The sequence below is a fragment of the Bombina bombina genome, chromosome 1, assembly GCF_027579735.1.
Source record: "Bombina bombina isolate aBomBom1 chromosome 1, aBomBom1.pri, whole genome shotgun sequence".
Taxonomy (NCBI): domain Eukaryota; kingdom Metazoa; phylum Chordata; class Amphibia; order Anura; family Bombinatoridae; genus Bombina; species Bombina bombina.
This window is the reverse complement of record NC_069499.1, coordinates 956,791,626-956,812,021: the sequence shown is the minus strand read 5'-3', so window position 1 is coordinate 956,812,021 and position 20,396 is coordinate 956,791,626. Positions and strand designations below refer to the sequence as shown.

The 20,396-nt window shown below is 40.0% G+C and overlaps 1 protein-coding gene across 2 annotated transcripts in view; it reads right to left on the bottom strand.

Moving 5' to 3' along the window:
- Nucleotides 1-20,396, bottom strand: part of GNAS (GNAS complex locus) — a 1,129,774-nt gene that overhangs the window by 529,064 nt on the left and 580,314 nt on the right. For both annotated transcript variants that reach the window (XM_053705050.1, XM_053705108.1), the window contains exon 2: nucleotides 13,306-13,378. In XM_053705050.1, coding sequence (XP_053561025.1) covers nucleotides 13,306-13,378 — 73 coding nt within the window. The remainder of the gene's footprint in view (nucleotides 1-13,305; nucleotides 13,379-20,396) is intronic.

The following is a 20,396-nucleotide window of genomic DNA, read 5'->3' as shown; positions in this document are numbered from 1 at the left end:
AATCTCCCATGTGTTGCAATCAAACACTACTTTATACCCAGTCCAGGTCACATGACCGACCCCATCGGGTACCTGGAAACTGCTCATGTTACAGTATCTTACCCTGGTCTGGTTTGCCTGTTGGATTAGAGATCTTTGCCCTAGAGAAACATACAAACACTCCTGGAGCATACAGTGTGACCACTACATGAAAAAATAGGTCACACATTTCATGACTAAATTAGCAATCCATAGGCACCAAACATAATAACTCCCAGTTAAACTAGCTGGCAACTTCCATGTAGCTCATTGGATAACTGCTGTTCCCAGCACCTGAAATACATGATTATGGATAGTGATAATGTTTTCTGCAGAGATATATTCATATTTAATATTGCTGGCTACATAGTGACTGTTCACAGGATGGAGAAACTCCTCACATCTTCAGTCTCCCCCATGCTGGGTTCTAGGCCATAAACAATTGGACAATGTCATTTGGGGACACAATTATTCACAGAGATCAAATTATTCTCTTTAAAGAAACTAGAAAACTGATTATACTGTAGCTGATCAAAGTTAAATGGACAGTAAACACCTTGTAATTACAATAGATTTCTGTTGTGCTTCTAAAGAACAATTTATTCTTAACCGACAAATTTCTTTCTTGGTTGTGAGAGTCCACAAACTTAAACTTGGGAATACCTCACCTGGCCACCAGGAGGCGGCAAAGACACCCCAAACCAGAGCTTTAAATATCCCTTTCACTTTCTTCTCTCTCCCAGTAGTATGTATTACCCAGATAAAAGAGAAAGAAAGACCGGAGATAACTGGAGTAAACAGATGCAAACAAAAACTACCACAACTGAAAAACACATGGGCAGGTTCATGGACTCTCACAACCAAGAAACAAATTTATCAGGTAATAATAAATTATGTTTTCTTTCTAATGGTTGTGAGAGTCTACAATATTATACTTGGGAACCTATACCCAAGCTGTATAGTGCAAAAAACAAAAAAAATAAGGAGAAAAAGGCAGACTCCTATGTTCCAGGTATAACCTCCTTCCAAAAGTATCGAACTGGTAAAAGTGTGTAAAGAAGATAATGTTGCCGCCCTTAAACTTTATTCTACTGAAGCCTCATGCTTAAACGCCCATGATGTAGCCACTAAGCAGCCTCCAAAAGCAAACAAATGAGACTTCATAAACAAAACAACTAAACAGACCTAGCCTTCTGACTAGACTGCAACAACTAATCGTCATAATCGATAATAATCGATTATGAAAATAGTTGTCAACGAATCTCATAATCAATTAGTTGGTCTGTGCACAACACCAGCTGCTTCACTCCAATGAACTCCTGCACATGGTATTGTGTTTTATGGTTATGTCCTTAGCCTAAAGGACATCTACAGATGTCTTCTTTTCACTTTTTCAGGACAGTATACGTTTACAACTATCCCAGATATAATAGTCATCATTTGGATTGTTTATATTAAATCAGGTGATTTGGAACTATGCTTTGCATAATATAGTGCTGAGTTTGTTATTTACACCTAGCCCCTAAATTGATGTGCACTATTATCTGTTTGCAAGATTATTAGCGTATTGCTTGTTATTGCTGATTATATGTACTGTAAAAATAAATGTGTAAGGCATTGTCCTGTTATTGATATACAGTCCTTAGCGCATTTGATTTGTTTTTTATTGTTTTTCTATATTTTTAATATATTGTGATAATATGTACCAGATTCAACCTATATGTATATATCTGTTATTTTTAGAGCGGACTAGATATTTCCCCCTAACATTATAGCTGGTTATTTACCATTGCATATATATATAGTCAAGATATTTTTTTATGTAAGAATGAAGTCAAGGGTTACTTTATTGATAGGCCCCTTGCCAAGGTGAAAAGCTAACAAAGATAAATATACCACTTTGGTGAAATTGGCAAAACCCTACTTATACATCTCAAGCACCTCAACACCATCTTAGTGCCTTTTCTCTGCTGCAGGAAATATAGCTGCAAACAGAGAACCAGCCTTAGCCAGAAGCATGTGAACATGTTGAGATTTTTGCATTTCAATGCAAAGTTTCTGAAAGAGTGAATAACAGAATGTTATTAACAGTGATAGTCTCTTTCTAGTTCTACCTCTTTTCAAACAGGTTTTGTTTTTGTTTTGTTTAATTATAAAACTGTTCTCTGCTGCTTAAAAATTGGACAAACAGTTGTGTTAATGTAAAGTTTTAGTCTGAAGTTTATATTTGTAACACTCAGTATGTGGATTTTATTTAAAATATAGGAAACAATTATTGATTCTTTTTTTATCAGATTAGTCGATTAATCGAAAAAATAATCGGCCGATTAATCGATTATGAAAATAATCGTTAGTTGCAGCCCTATTTGTGACCTTTTCGTGCACCCGAATACAAAACAAAGACTGGAGGCTTGACGGAAATCCTTAGTTGCTTGAAGATAGAACTTCAAAGCCCTAACCACATCAATATTATGCAGTAATCTCTTTTTGAAAGATTTGGGATTAGAACAAAGTGAAGGAACAACAATTTCCTTATTAACGTTGGCTGAGGATACCACCTTCTGTAAAAAAACAGCAACTGTGCACAGCGCTTTATTCTGGAGATTCACACGACAACGTAGACAATTTAGGATCTCTCTTGGCCAAGCATTGGCTCATTAACAGACTGAAGAATTCTCAATACCAGATTAAGCTTCCAAGGGGTAGATGGAGAACGAACCATTGGCCTAATGCAAACAAAAGCCTGAATAAAAGCTTGAACATCCGGCAGACTAGCTATTTTCCTATAAAACAGCACCGAAAGAGCTCATATCTGACCCTTTATTGAACTAGCAAAGAGACCCTTATACAGACCTCCCTGAAGAAATTGCAAAATATGAGGAATCCGAATAGAATGCTAAAAATAGCCCTATCCAAACACCAAGAAAAATACATGCCTTGTGGTATATTTTTCTTGTGACTGGTATAAGCACTTGAATTAAGGTCTCAATTGCGGAGTCCGAAAATCCTCTTTGAGAAAGAATCAGCCGTTCAACCTCCATGCAGTTAAGCAGAGAGATTGAAGACATTGATGAAAGAATGGACCTTGCACCAGTAGAATTAGTCTAAGAGGAAGATGCCATGGGGCAGCACTGGAAACCGAACCATATCGGTATACCAAGTCCTGCATGGCTACGCAGGAGCTATAAGAGTGGCCAAAGTCCTTTCTTGTGACAGGCGAGCCACAACGCAAGGAAGAACAATTATTGGAGGAAAGATATATAATAGCTGGTAATTTCAAGGAGTCACTAGACGCACCAGAGGATCCATCGACCTCGACCCGTATGGGTATATGTACTGAATACGTTACTAAAACAAATGTAAATTATTCAATAACTTCAGCGAGGGCTTCAGGACCTTTTATGGTGAAAAAAATTGGTGGCTACTTTCCTTGCCCACTATGGAAAGGACCTGGTCAGAAACCTGACCCCAGGGGGCAAAAAAAAAAAAAAGTATAACTGATTTTAGCAAAATAATTTTGTCATTCTACATGGGAGTAGTGTGACTATTCTTCATCACCCTGGAGCACAGGCTATTCTAGTAAAGTAGTAGGTTCTGTAATTTTTTTCCTGTTGCAGTGAGATATATATTATTAATAATCTTAAAGTGCTGGCAGCAGAGACAGTTTAGTGTGGGTGGCATTAAAGAGACATTTGGGTCTAGTACAGACTAGTATGTTATTTAACTCTTGCACTCACTGAACTAAGTTACAGGCTTGCCTAGAGTGGCAAGACTGTGGCAAATTGGTTATGGCGGAAAGGGTCAGTTAACCCTTTGTGACACTAGTGATTGCTGCAGGGTTGGTTAACACTGTACATCACACACTTGTATGAATAATATATATGTTCATCTTATCTAATTTGCAGGATTTTTGTTACCTACAGGTACCACAAGTGCGCAATTCATATAGAAAAAATGCATATGGAATATTGAGTCTATCAGCCAGATTCTCAAAACTTTACTGGCATTGGAGAGATCAGCTTATTTTACTGAGCCATTTGTTTGTAAAGTGTCTCAGATTGTATCTCTGGTCAACAATACAGCTGTGTTATTAGCAAGGGAAGACATTTCTACTGCATTAATCAAGGGATGTACAAGCAGACGTTTCATTATAAAACGAATGCCGAATATGGAAACCGCCAGCAGCATTCGGCTATTTGCGGAGCTAGATTTGTTCTTGTGAAAAGTGCCACGCACTAAGATCTGGATTTAAACAGATCTTATTGTGTTGCACTTTCACAAAAAGAAATCCAGCTACGAAAATAGCCAAATGCTGCTGGTGGCAGCCATATTCAGTATTCACTTTATAACAAAGAGTCTGAATGCACATCCCTAATAATAAAACGTATATTGGGACGGAGTTTCAATAAAAAAAAAAAAAAATCTTCATAGGACAAACATATGAAGGAAAATAATGTTTTCTATTACAAGCATCAGATGGTTTTCTTCATCAATGCCCATTAAATACATTAGAATCAATTAACCTATTCCCACATGATGACCTGCTGTAAGAGCAATGCACAGAAAGCCCAAGAGAATATGCTTCAGTGATTATTTATCATTTAAATGTTTCAAGGTATAGTCAACAGCTTGAGTGAACGTGCATTATAACAGGATCAACCTTGATGCAAGACTTAAAATAAAGCAGATACAAGAGACTCTAATCACTCTGAGACTGTTACTTTTCAGTTCATTTCAGTACAGTCCCTAATTGGAATCTGATGGAAAAACAGAATTTATGTTTACCTGATAAATTACTTTCTCCAACGGTGTGTCCGGTCCACGGCGTCATCCTTACTTGTGGGATATTCTCCTCCCCAACAGGAAATGGCAAAGAGCCCAGCAAAGCTGGTCACATGATCCCTCCTAGGCTCCGCCTACCCCAGTCATTCGACCGACGTTAAGGAGGAATATTTGCATAGGAGAAACCATATGGTACCGTGGTGACTGTAGTTAAAGAAAATAAATTATCAGACCTGATTAAAAAAACCAGGGCGGGCCGTGGACCGGACACACCGTGGGAGAAAGTAATTTATCAGGTAAACATAAATTCTGTTTTCTCCAACATAGGTGTGTCCGGTCCACGGCGTCATCCTTACTTGTGGGAACCAATACCAAAGCTTTAGGACACGGATGAAGGGAGGGAGCAAATCAGGTCACCTAAATGGAAGGCACCACGGCTTGCAAAACCTTTCTCCCAAAAATAGCCTCAGAAGAAGCAAAAGTATCAAACTTGTAAAATTTGGTAAAAGTGTGCAGTGAAGACCAAGTCGCTGCCCTACATATCTGATCAACAGAAGCCTCGTTCTTGAAGGCCCATGTGGAAGCCACAGCCCTAGTGGAATGAGCTGTGATTCTTTCGGGAGGCTGCCGTCCGGCAGTCTCGTAAGCCAATCTGATGATGCTTTTAATCCAAAAAGAGAGAGAGGTAGAAGTTGCTTTTTGACCTCTCCTTTTACCAGAATAAACAACAAACAAGGAAGATGTTTGTCTAAAATCCTTTGTAGCATCTAAATAGAATTTTAGAGCGCGAACAACATCCAAATTGTGCAACAAACGTTCCTTCTTTGAAACCGGTTTCGGACACAGAGAAGGTACGATAATCTCCTGGTTAATGTTTTTGTTAGAAACAACTTTTGGAAGAAAACCAGGTTTAGTACGTAAAACCACCTTATCTGCATGGAACACCAGATAAGGAGGAGAACACTGCAGAGCAGATAATTCTGAAACTCTTCTAGCAGAAGAAATTGCAACTAAAAACAAAACTTTCCAAGATAATAACTTAATATCAACGGAATGTAAGGGTTCAAACGGAACCCCCTGAAGAACTGAAAGAACTAAATTGAGACTCCAAGGAGGAGTCAAAGGTTTGTAAACAGGCTTAATTCTAACCAGAGCCTGAACAAAGGCTTGAACATCTGGCACAGCTGCCAGCTTTTTGTGAAGCAACACAGACAAGGCAGAAATCTGTCCCTTCAGGGAACTTGCAGATAATCCTTTTTCCAATCCTTCTTGAAGGAAGGATAGAATCTTAGGAATCTTAACCTTGTCCCAAGGGAATCCTTTAGATTCACACCAACAGATATATTTTTTCCAAATTTTGTGGTAAATCTTTCTAGTTACAGGCTTTCTGGCCTGAACAAGAGTATCGATAACAGAATCTGAGAACCCTCGCTTTGATAAGATCAAGCGTTCAATCTCCAAGCAGTCAGCTGGAGTGAAACCAGGTTCGGATGTTCGAACGGACCCTGAACAAGAAGGTCTCGTCTCAAAGGTAGCTTCCAAGGTGGAGCCGATGACATATTCACCAGATCTGCATACCAAGTCCTGCGTGGCCACGCAGGAGCTATCAAGATCACCGACGCCCTCTCCTGATTGATCCTGGCTACCAGCCTGGGGATGAGAGGGAACGGCGGGAACACATAAGCTAGTTTGAAGGTCCAAGGCGCTACTAGTGCATCCACTAGAGCCGCCTTGGGATCCCTGGATCTGGACCCGTAGCAAGGAACTTTGAAGTTCTGACGAGAGGCCATCAGATCCATGTCTGGAATGCCCCACAGCTGAGTGACTTGGGCAAAGATTTCCGGATGGAGTTCCCACTCCCCCGGATGCAATGTCTGACGACTCAGAAAATCCGCTTCCCAATTTTCCACTCCTGGGATGTGGATAGCGGACAGGTGGCAGGAGTGAGACTCCGCCCATAGAATGATTTTGGTCACTTCTTCCATCGCTAGGGAACTCCTTGTTCCCCCCTGATGGTTGATGTACGCAACAGTTGTAATGTTGTCCGATTGAAACCGTATGAACTTGGCCCTCGCTAGCTGAGGCCAAGCCTTGAGAGCATTGAATATCGCTCTCAGTTCCAGAATATTTATCGGTAGAAGAGATTCTTCCCGAGACCAAAGACCCTGAGCTTTCAGGGATCCCCAGACCGCGCCCCAGCCCATCAGACTGGCGTCGGTCGTGACAATGACCCACTCTGGTCTGCGGAATGTCATCCCTTGTGACAGGTTGTCCAGGGACAGCCACCAACGGAGTGAGTCTCTGGTCCTCTGATTTACTTGTATCTTCGGAGACAAGTCTGTATAATCCCCATTCCACTGACTGAGCATGCACAGTTGTAATGGTCTTAGATGAATGCGCGCAAAAGGAACTATGTCCATTGCCGCTACCATCAACCCGATCACTTCCATGCACTGAGCTATGGAAGGAAGAGGAACGGAATGAAGTATCCGACAAGAGTCTAGAACCTTTGTTTTTCTGGCCTCTGTCAGAAATATCCTCATTTCTAAGGAGTCTATTATTGTTCCCAAGAAGGGAACCCTTGTTGACGGAGATAGAGAACTCTTTTCCACGTTCACTTTCCATCCGTGAGATCTGAGAAAGGCCAGGACGATGTCCGTGTGAGCCTTTGCTTGAGGAAGGGACGACGCTTGAATCAGAATGTCGTCCAAGTAAGGTACTACAGCAATGCCCCTTGGTCTTAGCACAGCTAGAAGGGACCCTAGTACCTTTGTGAAAATCCTTGGAGCAGTGGCTAATCCGAAAGGAAGCGCCACGAACTGGTAATGCTTGTCCAGGAATGCGAACCTTAGGAACCGATGATGTTCCTTGTGGATAGGAATATGTAGATACGCATCCTTTAAGTCCACCGTGGTCATGAATTGACCTTCCTGGATGGAAGGAAGAATAGTTCGAATGGTTTCCATCTTGAACGATGGAACCTTGAGAAACTTGTTTAAGATCTTGAGATCTAAGATTGGTCTGAACGTTCCCTCTTTTTTGGGAACTATGAACAGATTGGAGTAGAACCCCATCCCTTGTTCTCTTAATGGAACAGGATGAATCACTCCCATTTTTAACAGGTCTTCTACACAATGTAAGAATGCCTGTCTTTTTATGTGGTCTGAAGACAACTGAGACCTGTGGAACCTCCCCCTTGGGGGAAGTCCCTTGAATTCCAGAAGATAACCTTGGGAGACTATTTCTAGCGCCCAAGGATCCAGAACATCTCTTGCCCAAGCCTGAGCGAAGAGAGAGAGTCTGCCCCCCACCAGATCCGGTCCCGGATCGGGGGCCAACATTTCATGCAGTCTTGGTAGCAGTGGCAGGTTTCTTGGCCTGCTTTCCCTTGTTCCAGCCTTGCATTGGTCTCCAAGCTGGCTTGGCTTGAGAAGTATTACCCTCTTGCTTAGAGGACGTAGCACCTCGGGCTGGTCCGTTTCTACGAAAGGGACGAAAATTAGGTTTATTTTTTGCCTTGAAAGGCCGATCCTGAGGAAGGGCGTGGCCCTTACCCCCAGTGATATCAGAGATAATCTCCTTCAAGTCAGGGCCAAACAGCGTTTTCCCCTTGAAAGGAATGTTAAGTAGCTTGTTCTTGGAAGACGCATCAGCCGACCAAGATTTCAACCAAAGCGCTCTGCGCGCCACAATAGCAAACCCAGAATTCTTAGCCGCTAACCTAGCCAATTGCAAAGTGGCGTCTAGGGTGAAAGAATTAGCCAATTTGAGAGCATTGATTCTGTCCATAATCTCCTCATAAGGAGGAGAATCACTATCGACCGCCTTTATCAGCTCATCGAACCAGAAACATGCGGCTGTAGCGACAGGGACAATGCATGCAATTGGTTGTAGAAGGTAACCCTGCTGAACAAACATCTTTTTAAGCAAACCTTCTAATTTTTTATCCATAGGATCTTTGAAAGCACAACTATCCTCTATGGGTATAGTGGTGCGTTTGTTTAAAGTGGAAACCGCCCCCTCGACCTTGGGGACTGTCTGCCATAAGTCCTTTCTAGGGTCGACCAAAGGAAACAATTTTTTAAATATGGGGGGAGGGACGAAAGGAATACCGGGCCTTTCCCATTCTTTATTAACAATGTCCGCCACCCGCTTGGGTATAGGAAAAGCTTCTGGGAGCCCCGGCACCTCTAGGAACTTGTCCATTTTACATAGTTTCTCTGGGATGACCAACTTGTCACAATCATCCAGAGTGGATAATACCTCCTTAAGCAGAATGCGGAGATGTTCCAACTTAAATTTAAATGCAATCACATCAGGTTCAGCCTGTTGAGAAATGTTCCCTGAATCAGTAATTTCTCCCTCAGACAAAACCTCCCTGGCCCCATCAGACTGGGTTAGGGGCCCTTCAGAGATATTGGTATCAGCGTTGCCATGCTCTTCAGTATCTAAAACAGAGCAGCCGCGCTTACGCTGACAAGTGTTCATTTGGGCTAAAATGTTTTTGACAGAATTATCCATTACAGCCGTTAATTGTTGCATAGTAAGGAGTATTGGCGCGCTAGATGTACTAGGGGCCTCCTGAGTGGGCAAGACTCGTGTAGACGAAGGAGGGAATGATGCAGTACCATGCTTACTCCCCTCACTTGAGGAATCATCTTGGGCATCATTGTCATTATCACATAAATCACATTTATTTAAATGAATAGGAATTCTGGCTTCCCCACATTCAGAACACAGTCTATCTGGTAGTTCAGACATGTTAAACAGGCATAAACTTGATAACAAAGTACAAAAAACGTTTTAAAATAAAACCGTTACTGTCACTTTAAATTTTAAACTGAACACACTTTATTACTGCAATTGCGAAAAAACATGAAGGAATTGTGCAAAATTCACCAAATTTTCACCACAGTGTCTTAAAGCCTTAAAAGTATTGCACACCAAATTTGGAAGCTTTAACCCTTAAAATAACGGAACCGGAGCCGTTTTAAACTTTAACCCCTTTACAGTCCCTGGTATCTGCTTTGCTGAGACCCAACCAAGCCCAAAGGGGAATACGATACCAAATGACGCCTTCAGAAAGTCTTTTCTAAGTATCAGAGCTCCTCACACATGCGACTGCATGCCATGCCTCTCAAAAACAAGTGCGCCACACCGGCGCGAAAATGAGGCTCTGCTTATGCTTTGGGAAAGCCCCTAAGGAATAAGGTGTCTAATACAGTGCCTGCCGATATTCTTATATCAAAATACCCAGATAAAATGATTCCTCAAGGCTAAATATGTGTTAATAATGAATCGATTTAGCCCAGAAAAGTCTACAGTCTTAATAAGCCCTTGTGAAGCCCTTATTTACGATCGTAATAAACATGGCTTACCGGATCCCATAGGGAAAATGACAGCTTCCAGCATTACATCGTCTTGTTAGAATGTGTCATACCTCAAGCAGCAAGAGACTGCATACTGTTCCCCCAACTGAAGTTAATTGCTCTCAACAGTCCTGTGTGGAACAGCCATGGATTTTAGTTACGGTTGCTAAAATCATTTTCCTCATACAAACAGAAATCTTCATCTCTTTTCTGTTTCTGAGTAAATAGTACATACCAGCACTATTTCAAAATAACAAACTCTTGATTGAATAATAAAAACTACAGTTAAACACTAAAAAACTCTAAGCCATCTCCGTGGAGATGTTGCCTGTACAACGGCAAAGAGAATGACTGGGGTAGGCGGAGCCTAGGAGGGATCATGTGACCAGCTTTGCTGGGCTCTTTGCCATTTCCTGTTGGGGAGGAGAATATCCCACAAGTAAGGATGACGCCGTGGACCGGACACACCTATGTTGGAGAAATATGAACAGGTTAACTTACAGTGAACACCTTCAAATGACAACTTTTGTTTACAATCTTTCCATTAAAGGGCCATAATACCCAAATGTTTAAACACTTGAAAGTGATGCAGTATAGCTGTAAAAAGCTGACTAGAAAATATCACCTGAACATCTGTAAAAAATAAAGATTTTTTTATCTCACAAGTTTCTCAGTAGCCACATCCCATTGTAAAGGACTTCTAAGCAACAAATCAGTATGTCTGTCCCGGGACAGCGGAAGGAGCGAGCTTTTGTGCACACTCATCTTATTTCCCTATTCATTGTAAGGAAGTTTACAATGAAATCTCATGAGAGTTAAGTAAAATCTCATGAGATCATAATAAAAGAGTTCATGACCTCAGCACTGTTGATGCTGATTGGCTGCTGTTCATTTCTTCATTTTTTTATCTGCTGCTGGGTAGCAGCTGAGTATAACTTTTTACACAGAACTTACTCTGCTGAGCTGAGGAAATTGTGAGGTATAAAATCTTCCTTTTTTACATAGAGATGCTCAGGTGATATTTTCCCGTCAGCTTTTTACAGTTATGCTGCATCAGTTTCAAGTGATTTAACATATGAGTATTATGTCCCTTTAACATATAAAACGGAGCAGATTAATACTTGCCTTGCTGCAATTGTTTTCAGTGGACAAACTCCATCTACCACTTCCTTATTTGGAGGAACCAATCTGGACTGATAACTGAAGTAGAGAGGACTATCTTTTTGTTAACAAAACTATCATTGTTTTTCTGTCCATAATCTTTGCCTTGTTGGGAAACGGATATGTGGCATGGTTAGGCTTGTGAATATTATATGTTCTGGAAAATGTTCCTTTAGATTAAATGTTTTACAATTAAAAATAGCAAGCTTTGTTCACTGAAACTTCCACCCATAATGAAATTTCACTAACTTAGTATAGAATTGGCTGTTAAGAAATGCAAGTTTCATACAGAAAACATGATTTCTCTTACCAGCATTTAAGGTGCTAATGCAGTCAATTTCACACTTGCACATGGTATAACACAGCAAGGACCAGACTTGAGGTGCTTCTCAGCCAGTCCCTACTGGGAGTCGCTGAACAATAACTAACACAAATAGCTAGCTATATTGAATATGCGTCACAGAAAACAGTTACCCAAACACACATTTTAGGTGCTAGCATTATTATCCAAGAAAACCAAATATGCCTAAGTAAGGATAAGTGGTAAAATACCAGATGGGAAATGTCAGCCTCAAACTGGGGTGTGGGATATTTGATGTCTATGGGTTAGTAATCCAGTCACAAAACATTGTATAACATAATTTTTCACAAGGGTTACCCTACTGCCAATATCTGCAGCCCAGCCAGAAAACAGTAGTGTAAGTCAAGCACCATTCATCTACCCCCTTTAGGTGGGTCATGTGACCTGGAAAAGGTGTAAAATTGTGTTTTATCTTACCACAAAGACAATTCCACTTTTTCAGTGAGAAAAACATCATAAGAATTTGGGAATTCCCACATATAGTCAGATTCCCTTCTAATCTCTAAGTTTATTGTTGCTGGAGGCCCTGTACTGCTAACCTATTTTTGCCTGTGTTTTACCCACTGTCACAGCTTGGTAAGCTGTCTTGTCTGTGAAAAGATGGTGGCAAAGGCAAAAGTTAACCCTACCTCTGGTGTGATGGGAACAGCAGGCAAGTTTAGCTCATGTGTTACAGACTGGTAATAGTGGTTGGGATTAATTAAACCAATCCGTAACAAACTTGTGAGAAGATGTAACCCCTGCCCTATGACAGGTTTGTTATTGACGCAGACCCAGCCCATTTGAATGGGCATATTCTACCGAACAATGGGTGGTAGTTTCAATTAGCAAAACCAGCTATTTCAAATAGAAAAGAAATTAAACAAAGGAGCAAGTTCAAATAGATTTAATACCCTGCAGCTTATCTAACAAGTTAAGTGGAAATGCATTTTACCACCCATTGCTTTACAAAAACTACAATTTTGCACTTAATTTGTATACTTATACTATAAAACAATACATTTCCATCTTATTCTCAGTCTAATCTTTGCTTTGAACACATTATTGCTCTTTAATATTCGTTCTAGGTTCATGTAGTAAACTATCCCGTATTTTGCAAAGCAAAAACTCCAAGGTTTAGGAACAAACACAGGGGTCGCCAAAGTTGTTTGACTATTACCTAGAAGCACCTAGAAAACCAAAGAGACAATCAGTTTCTAGAAGCCAGGGAATGATTTAACATATAATAAAATACAAAAAGTGAGCAGCCAAAGCTAAATTTTTATGAGCCACGGCTTTTTGGATATGTCAACCCCTAGAACACTGTGTAGTAAAGTGCTCATGAAACAACCTTAAACATGAAGGGTGCTTCGTTCTCCAGACAGAAACACAAGTACCAGATCTAAAAGGTTGTACACCAACTTTAATTTTGATCTTGCAAAGAACATCAGTGTAATGTTACAGTAAACCAATTCCCAGTATGTTTCTGTAATCCACTAACTGATTAAATAGCCCTACTGCAAATACAGAATATTAAAAAAATAAACACGTAATAGACAAGATGGAGGATGGAATTTAAGCCTTGCAAAACAACAACAAGTGCCACACAGACAGACAATGTACAAGAATACTTACTCTGCATTAAAGCCATTCACATGTAATATCCTCATCTGCTTCACAATTGTGCTTTTTCCTGACTCACCAGCACCTGCAAATAAAAGATTTTTTGGTTTAGAAAATCTGAAGAAAAATAATATTATTATTATTATTATTATTATTATTATTATTATTAATAATAATTAGATAGATAAATTCATTAAAATTATGGGGGGAGATAAAAAACTGAAATTAAAATCCTCCATGTCTCAAAATTAAATCAATGTAAATATTTGCATAGGAAATTAGCACATCTAGGCAAGAAAAAGCAAGCGGGGATTCTTGCCTAGATGTGCTAATTTCCTATGCAAATATTTACATTGATATATATATATATAGATATATATATAGATAAGATAGATATATATATATAGATAAGATAGATATATATATATATATATAACATAATTTATGCTTACCTGATAAATTCCTTTCTTCTGTAGTGTGATCAGTCCACGGGTCATCATTACTTCTGGGATATTAACTGCTCCCCTACAGGAAGTGCAAGAGGATTCACCCAGCAGAGCTGCATATAGCTCCTCCCCTCTACGTCACTCCCAGTCATTCGACCAAGGACCAACGAGAAAGGAAAAGCCAAGGGTGAAGTGGTGACTGGAGTATAAATTAAAAAATATTTACCTGCCTTAAAAACAGGGCGGGCCGTGGACTGATCACACTACAGAAGAAAGGAATTTATCAGGTAAGCATAAATTATGTTTTCTTCTGTTAAGTGTGATCAGTCCACGGGTCATCATTACTTCTGGGATACCAATACCAAAGCAAAAGTACACGGATGACGGGAGGGATAGGCAGACTCTTTATACAGAAGGAACCACTGCCTGAAGAACCTTTCTCCCAAAAATAGCCTCCGATGAAGCAAAGGTGTCAAATTTGTAAAATTTGGAAAAAGTATGAAGCGAAGACCAAGTTGCAGCCTTGCAAATCTGTTCAACAGAGGCCTCATTCTTGAAGGCCCAAGTGGAAGCCACAGCTCTAGTAGAATGAGCTGTAATTCTTTCAGGGGGCTGCTGTCCAGCAGTCTCATAAGCTAAACGAATTATGCTACGAAGCCAAAAAGAAAGAGAGGTAGCGGAAGCTTTTTGACCTCTCCTCTGCCCAGAGTAAATGACAAACAGAGAAGACGTTTGTCGGAATTCCTTAGTTGCCTGCAAGTAAAATTTTAGAGCCCGGACTACATCCAGGTTGTGCAGTAGACGTTCCTTCTTTGAAGAAGGATTTGGGCATAAAGAAGGAACAACAATCTCTTGATTGATATTCCTGTTAGTAACTACCTTAGGTAAGAACCCAGGTTTAGTACGCAGGACTACCTTATCCGAATGAAAAATCAAATAAGGAGAATCACAATGTAAGGCTGATAATTCAGAGACTCTTCGAGCCGAGGAAATAGCCATTAAAAATAGAACTTTCCAAGATAACAACTTTATATCAATGGAATGAAGGGGTTCAAACGGAACGCCCTGTAAAACATTAAGAACAAGGTTTAAACTCCATGGTGGAGCAACAGTTTTAAACACAGGCTTAATCCTGGCCAAAGCCTGACAAAAAGCCTGGACGTCAGGAACTTCTGACAGACGTTTGTGTAACAGAATGGACAGAGCTGAGATCTGTCCCTTTAATGAACTAGCAGAAAAACCCTTTTCTAAACCTTCTTGTAGAAAAGACAATATCCTAGGAATCCTAACCTTACTCCAAGAGTAACCTTTGGATTCACACCAATGTAGGTATTTACGCCATATCTTATGGTAAATCTTTCTGGTAACAGGTTTCCTAGTCTGTATTAAGGTACTAATAACTGACTCAGAAAACCCACGTCTTGATAAAATTAAGCGTTCAATTTCCAAGCAGTCAGCTTCAGAGAAGTTAGATTTTGATGTTTGAAGGGACCCTGTATCAGAAGGTCCTGTTTCAGAGGTAGAGACCAAGGCGGACAGGATGACATGTCCACCAGGTCTGCATACCAAGTCCTGCGTGGCCACGCAGGTGCTATTAGAATCACTGATGCTCTCTCTTGTTTGATTCTGGCTATCAATCGAGGAAGCAACGGGAAGGGTGGAAACACGTAAGCCATCCTGAAGTCCCAAGGTGCTGTCAGAGCATCTATCAGGACTGCTCCTGGATCCCTGGATCTGGACCCGTAACGAGGAAGCTTGGCGTTCTGTCGAGACGCCATGAGATCTATCTCTGGTTTGCCCCAACGTCGAAGTATTTGGGCAAAGACCTCCGGATGAAGTTCCCACTCCCCCGGATGAAAAGTCTGACGACTTAAGAAATCCGCCTCCCAGTTCTCCACTCCCGGGATGTGGATTGCTGACAGGTGGCAAGAGTGAGACTCTGCCCAGCGAATTATCTTTGATACTTCCATCATAGCTAGGGAGCTTCTTGTCCCTCCCTGATGGTTGATGTAAGCTACAGTCGTGATGTTGTCCGACTGAAACCTGATGAACCCCCGAGTTGTCAACTGGGGCCAAGCCAGGAGGGCATTGAGAACTGCTCTCAATTCCAGAATGTTTATTGGCAGGAGACTCTCCTCCTGACTCCATAGTCCCTGAGCCTTCAGGGAATTCCAGACGGCACCCCAACCTAGAAGGCTGGCGTCTGTTGTTACAATTGTCCAGTCTGGTCTGCTGAATGGCATCCCCCTGGACAGGTGTGGCCGAGAAAGCCACCATAGAAGAGAATTTCTGGTCTCTTGATCCAGATTCAGAGAAGGGGATAAGTCTGAGTAATCCCCATTCCACTGACCTAGCATGCACAGTTGCAGTGGTCTGAGGTGTAAGCGTGCAAAGGGTACTATGTCCATTGCCGCTACCATTAAGCCGATTACCTCCATACATTGAGCCACTGACGGGTGTTGAATGGAATGAAGAGTGCGGCAAGCACTTTGAAGTCTTGATAGCCTGTCCTCTGTCAGGTAAATCTTCATTTCTACAGAATCTATAAGAGTCCCCAGGAAGGGAACTCTTGTGAGTGGAACGAGTGAACTTTTCTTTTCGTTCACCTTCCATCCATGTGACCTTAGAAATGCCAGCACTAACTCTGTATGAGATTTGGCAGTTTGAAAGCTTGAAGCTTGTATCAGAATGTCGTCTAGGTATGGAGCTACCGAGATTCCCCGCGGTCTTAGTACCGCCAGAAGAGCACCCAGAACCTTTGTGAAGATTCTTGGCGCTGTAGCCAATCCGAATGGAAGAGCCACAAACTGGTAATGCCTGTCTAGGAAGGCAAACCTTAGGTACCGGTAATGATCTTTGTGAATCGGTATGTGCAGGTAAGCATCTTTTAAATCTACAGTGGTCATGTACTGACCCTCTTGGATCATAGGTAAAATTGTCCGAATAGTCTCCATCTTGAACGATGGAACTCTTAGGAATTTGTTTAGGATCTTTAAGTCCAGGATTGGTCTGAAAGTTCCCTCTTTTTTGGGAACCACAAACAGATTTGAGTAAAACCCCTGTCCCTGTTCCGATCGTGGAACTGGATGGATTACTCCCATTAACAAGAGCTCTTGTACGCAGCGTAGAAAAGCCTCTTTCTTTGTCTGGATTGTTGACAATCTTGACAGATGAAATCTCTCTCTTGGAGGAGAGTATTTGAAGTCCAGAAGGTATCCCTGAGATATTATCTCTAGCGCCCAGGGATCCTGAACATCTCTTGCCCAAGCCTGGGCGAAGAGAGAAAGTCTGCCCCCCACTAGATCCGATCCCGGATCGGGGGCCCTCAATTCATGCTGTTTTGGGGGCAGCAGCAGGTTTCCTAGTCTGCTTGCCCTTGTTCCAGGACTGGTTAGGTTTCCAGCCTTGTCTGTAGCGAGCAACAGCTCCTTCCTGTTTTGGTGCAGAGGAAGTTGATGCTGCTCCTGCTTTGAAATTACGAAAGGAACGAAAACTAGACTGTCTAGTCTTGGCTTTGGCTTTGTCCTGAGGCAGGGCATGGCCTTTACCTCCTGTAATGTCAGCGATAATCTCTTTCAACCCGGGCCCGAATAAGGTCTGCCCTTTGAAAGGTATATTAAGCAATTTAGACTTAGAAGTAACATCAGCTGACCAGGATTTTAGCCACAGCGCCCTGCGTGCCTGAATGGCGAATCCTGAATTCTTCGCCGTAAGTTTAGTAAGATGTACTACGGCCTCCGAAATGAATGAATTAGCTAGTTTAAGGACTCTAAGCCTGTCCGTAATGTCGTCCAGAGTAGCTGAACCAATGTTCTCTTCCAGAGACTCAATCCAGAATGCCGCTGCAGCCGTGATCGGCGCAATGCATGCAAGGGGTTGCAATATAAAACCTTGTTGAACAAACATTTTCTTAAGGTAACCCTCTAACTTTTTATCCATTGGATCTGAAAAAGCACAGCTATCCTCCACCGGGATAGTGGTACGCTTAGCTAAAGTAGAAACTGCTCCCTCCACCTTAGGGACCGTTTGCCATAAGTCCCTTGTGGTGGCGTCTATTGGAAACATTTTTCTAAATATCGGAGGGGGTGAGAACGGCACACCGGGTCTATCCCACTCCTTAGTAACAATTTCAGTAAGTCTCTTAGGTATAGGAAAAACCTCAGTACTCGTCGGTACCGCAAAATATTTATCCAACCTACACATTTTCTCTGGTATTGCAACTGTGTTACAATCATTCAGAGCCGCTAACACCTCCCCTAGTAATACACGGAGGTTTTCCAGTTTAAATTTAAAATTTGAAATATCTGAATCCAGTCTGTTTGGATCAGAACCGTCACCCACAGAATGAAGTTCTCCGTCCTCATGTTCTGCCACCTGTGACGCAGTGTCTGACATGGCCCTAATATTATCAGCGCACTCTGTTCTCACCCCAGAGTGATCACGCTTACCTTTTAGTTCTGGTAATTTAGCCAAAACTTCAGTCATAACAGTAGCCATATCCTGTAATGTGATTTGTAATGGCCGCCCAGCTGTACTCGGCGCTACAATATCACGCACCTCCCTCTGAGCGGGAGATGTAGGTACTGACACGTGAGGCGAGTTAGTCGGCATAACTCTCCCCTCGTTGTTTGGTGAAATTTGTTCAATTTGTACAGATTGATTTTTATTTAAAGTAGCATCAATACAGTTAGTACATAAATTTCTATTGGGCTCCACTTTGGCATTGCAACAAATGACACAGATATCATCTTCTGAATCAGACATGTTTAACACACTAGCAAATAAACTTGCAACTTGGAAATACAATTCAAATAGAATAATATTAAAACGTACTGTGCCTTTAAGAAGCACAGAAGATCTATGACAGTTAAAAATTAATAAATTGAAACAGTTATAGCCTCAATCCTTGTAAACAACACAACTTTAGCAAAGGTTTAATCCCATTAGCAAAGATAACAATTTCTGAAAGCAGGAAACAAATTACAGAATAAAAGTTTTTATTTCAGTCAAACTATAATTCTCACAGCTCTGCTGAGAGAAATTACCTCCCTCAAAATAAGTTTTGAAGACCCCTGAGCTCTGTAGAGATGAACCAGATCATGCAGGGAATACAATGAGTTGCTGACTGAAATATTTGATGCATAGTAAAAGCGCCCCTCCCCCACACACACAGCAGTGAGGGAGAACAGAAACTGACAGAAAAAACAGATTTAAGCAACTGCCAAGTGGAAAAATGGTGCCCAAACATTTATTCACTCAGTACCTCAGCAAATGAAAACGATTTTACATTCCAGCAAAAACGTTAAACATAATCTCTAGTTATTAAACAGCTTTATGTCTTTCTTACAGTGTAATTCTAGTGAAGTACCATTCTCCCAGAATACTGAAGTGTAAAGTATACATACATGACATTATATCGGTATGGCAGGATTTTCTCATCAATTCCATTGTCAGAAAATAAAAACTGCTACATACCTCTATGCAGATTCATCTGCCCGCTGTCCCCTGATCTGAAGTTTACCTCACTCCTCAGATGGCCGAGAACAGCAATATGATCTTAACTACTCCGGCTAAAATCATAGCAAAACTCTGGTAGATTCTTCCTCAAACTCTGCCAGAGAGGTAATAACACACTCCGGTGCTATTTTAAAATAACAAACTTTTGATTGAAGATATAAAACTAAGTATAATCACCATAGTCCTCTCACACGACCTATCTAGTTGCTGGGTGCAAGAGAATGACTGGGAGTGACGTAGAGGGGAGGAGCTATATGCAGCTCTGCTGGGTGAATCCTCTTGCACTTCCTGTAGGGGAGCAGTTAATATCCCAGAAGTAATGATGACCCGTGGACTGATCACACTTAACAGAAGAAATATATATATATATATATATATATAGATAAGATAGATATATATATATAGATAAGATAGATATATATATATAGATAAGATAGATATATATATATAGATAAGATAGATATATATATATAGATAAGATAGATATATATATATATAGATAAGAGATAGATATATATATATATATATATATATATATATATATATATATCTCTTATCTATATATATATATATATATATATATATATATATATATATATATATATATATATCTCTTATCTATATATATATATATATATATATATATATATATATATCTCTTATCTATATATATATATATATATATATATATATATATATATATATATATATATATCTCTTATCTATATATATATATATATATATATATATATATATATATCTCTTATCTATATATATATATATATATATATATATATATCTCTTATCTATATATATATATATATATATATCTCTTATCTATATATATATATATATATATATATATCTCTTATCTATATATATATATATATATATATATATATATATATATATATATATATATATATCTCTTATCTATATATATATATATATATATATATATATATATATATATATATATATATCTCTTATCTATATATATATATATATATATATATATATATATCTTATCTATATATATATATATATATATATCTCTTATCTATATATATATATATATATATATATATATATATATATATATATATATCTCTTATCTATATATATATATATATATATATA